The following is a 3,305-nucleotide window of genomic DNA, read 5'->3' on the forward strand; positions in this document are numbered from 1 at the left end:
TTTCTATTGACTCTGGTAGGCATGGTGGGTACAAACTGTGTAACAATAGAATCCTAAAGTGTGGGAAAGTCCCCATGATTAGCTATAAGCACCAGAATGTCTAAGTCTGGATTCCCAGAAAGAAGAGTTAAGGTGGTGATATACAAGCAAATTATGTTCACAAATGAGACGCATAGTCTCACATTTTTTGTTCTAAATTCATGTAAATAGCTGTTGTTGTCAAGATTAGATTTTCCATAGGCATAGCATTCAGTCAAACAAATGACAAAAAAGTGGGCAGAAGAAATGAACAGACACTTCTCCAAGGAAGACATACAAATGGCTATCAGACACATGAAAAATGTTCATCGTCATGAACCATCAGGGAGATTCAAATCAAGCCCACATTGAGATACCACCTTATATTAGTTAGAATGGCCCAAATTAACAAGACAGGAAACAACAAGTGTTGGAAAGGATGTGGAGAAAAGGGACCCCTCTTAGGCTGTTGGTGGGAATACAAGTTGGTGCAGCCACTTTGGAAAACAGTGTGGAGATTCCTTAGGACATTAAAGATAGAGCTACCCTATGATCCTGCAATTGCACTACTGGGTATTTATCCCAAAGACACAGATGTCATGAAAAAAAGGGCCATCTCTCCCCCAATGTTCATAGCAGCAGTGACCACAGTCGCCAAACCATGGAAGTGGTCAAGATGCCCTTCAAGAGACAAATGGATAAAGACAGTATGGTGCATATATACAATGGGATATTACACCTCCATCGAAAAGGATGAATACCCAACTTTTGTATCAACATGGACAGCACTGGTGGAGATTATGCTGAGTGAAACAAGTCAGGCAGGGCGAGTCAATTATCATATGGTTTCACTTACTTGTACATGAAGGACATTGGGAGAAGGAGAGGAGAAGGGAGTTGTGGGTAATCAGAGGGATAGATGAACCATGAGCCTGTGGACTCTGAGAAACAAATGGAGGGCTTTGGATGGGAAGGGCATGGGGTGTTGGGTGACCCTGGTGGTGGATATTAAGGAGGGCACGTATTTCATGGAGCACTCGTTATGATGCATAAACAATGGATCTTGGAACACTGAGAAAATAAAATAACGTTTTAAAACTATACCTAAATAAATAATATACTACATATTCTGCACTTTTTCCACTTTATGTTTCTGAGAATTGCTTATATTGATACATGTTTATTTTGTTTTTCATTTTCACTGCTATAGTGTAAGATTCCATTGTATGAATAAAGTGTTTTTTTTTTTTTTTCATTTCTCTGGGAAAAAAAACTGGAAAAAATACTATGATATTTTATTTCAGAATAAATTATTCTTAACAGATTCATTTGGTCCTTTGAATAAGTGAGAATGCCCAAATATTTCACATCTGAGGTTGAGAATGACTTTGAGGAGGTAGAGAAATGACAAAAGAATAATCTGCTGTATACCAGAGCTATCAAAAGGCTTAATAAAACAAGTTATGAACATTTTTCAGCGAGGTCAAAATAAAGGAAAGATCCTCGAAAAACATAGAGGAGGCATGTTCGACTTTCACATTCTGGTCAAAGTTTTGCCTCACACTTTGGGCCCGGCAGTCATGGACACTTCTTCAGTCCCAGGACAACTGGCCCTTTTAGAGCTGCCACCTCAGAGAATCTCATCAGAGCCTCCTTTATGTCTTTGTTCCTCAGGCTGTAGATGAAGGGGTTCAGCATGGGTGTCACCACCGTATACATCACTGAGGCCACTGCACTTGCATGGGAGCTCTGGGTAGCAGTAGAGCTAAAGTACACGCCTAGGCTCGTACAATAAAATAAGGAGACAACTGACAGGTGAGATGTACAGGTGGAAAAGGCTTTGTACTTGCCCTGAGCTGAAGAGATCCCAAGTATGGAGGAAACTATCTTAGAATAAGAGTAGAGGATCCCAAGGAAGGGACCACCAGCCAGGAACATAACTGCAAAATACATCACCACGTTATTGAGAAAGGTGTCAGAGCAGGCAAGCTGGATCATCTGATTGAGTTCACAGAAAAAGTGGGGGATTTCCACCTCTGTACAGAATGACAGCCGCAACACCATTAAGGTTTCTAACAAGGCATGCAGGATACTTAGGATCCAGGACATCAGAACAAGCAGTCCACAGAGCTGGGGGTTCATGATGATTGTGTAGTGCAGGGGGTGACAGATAGCCACAAAACGATCATAAGCCATCACAGTCAGGAGAAAAATGTCTAATCCTGCAAAGAGTTGGAAAAAGTACATCTGTGTAAAGCAGCCTGCAAAGGTTATGACTTTTCTCTCTGTTTGTATATTCACCAGCATCTTGGGGATGGTGGTGGAGGTAACACAGATGTCTGTGAAGGACAGGTTGGCCAGGAAGAAGTACATGGGGGAGTGGAGGTGGGAGTCAGAGGTGAAAGCCAGGATAATGAGTAGGTTTCCAAGCACAGTGATCAGGTACATGGAGAGGAAAAGCCCAAATATGAGGAGCTGCACTTCAGTTTCCTCTGAAAATCCCAGAAGAAGAAACTCTGAAACTCCTGTAATGTTCCCTGACTCCATCTGTTGGTGGTAACTAAAAGCATATAGAAAAACAAATGACTAATTTTCACACAAACAAGCATTCGTGATCTGGCATGAGTGTTAACCACTTACACTTTAGAGTCGGGAAGTTAAATTCAATATATGCGGTGGGTCTCATACCATTAGGGCATCACATCCAAAATTCTGTTTCCACCTCTGTCTGTTCCTCAAGCATAAAGGAAATTCTCATTTTATTGAGAATGTTTTGCATCCCTTGAGGAATACATTCTGAGTATTGACCTTGTTCTAGGCACTGTTTGGGTGATGAATACAAGGTACTGATAAACAATTTCCTTATAATTCTATGATAGAGAGAGATTGTAAGTGAATACATATAATGTCAGATGGTGACAGAAGCTGTGAAGACAGGAAAGCAGGCATAAGGAGAGACTTGATGAGGTGTTATTCTTTTACTGGATGTCCACACAAGACCTGCAAAGAAGGTGACATGTGAACAGGACCTCAAGGGAGATAGGAAGGGAGATTGAGGTTATCTCAGGAAGAGTTTTTTTTACAATAGGGACAAGGCTCAGTGTTAAAGCCCCAAGGAAGCTGCTTGATTCAGAAAATCAAGGCTCAAAAGAAAGCCAGAGTGTTGAAGGGGAAGAAGCATGAGGGACGGTGATGAGAAATGGTGGCAGTACGTGTTGGGGAATGAAGCTGCCACTCTGCACCAGCTGAAACTTCAAGATATGGGGAATCCTTCATTTTACTGATTT

The 3,305-nt window shown here is 41.4% G+C and overlaps 1 protein-coding gene across 1 annotated transcript; it reads right to left on the reverse strand.

Annotated features, from left to right (window-relative positions):
* Window positions 1-1,596: 1,596 nt before the first annotated feature.
* Window positions 1,597-2,568, reverse strand: LOC116568042 (olfactory receptor-like protein OLF4). Its single transcript, XM_032303493.1, has one exon. The coding sequence runs from the start codon at window positions 2,563-2,565 to the stop codon at window positions 1,597-1,599; it is 969 nt and encodes a 322-aa protein (XP_032159384.1). The 5' UTR covers window positions 2,566-2,568.
* Window positions 2,569-3,305: the final 737 nt, after the last annotated feature.

The sequence above is a fragment of the Mustela erminea genome, chromosome 1, assembly GCF_009829155.1.
Source record: "Mustela erminea isolate mMusErm1 chromosome 1, mMusErm1.Pri, whole genome shotgun sequence".
Classification (NCBI taxonomy): domain Eukaryota; kingdom Metazoa; phylum Chordata; class Mammalia; order Carnivora; family Mustelidae; genus Mustela; species Mustela erminea.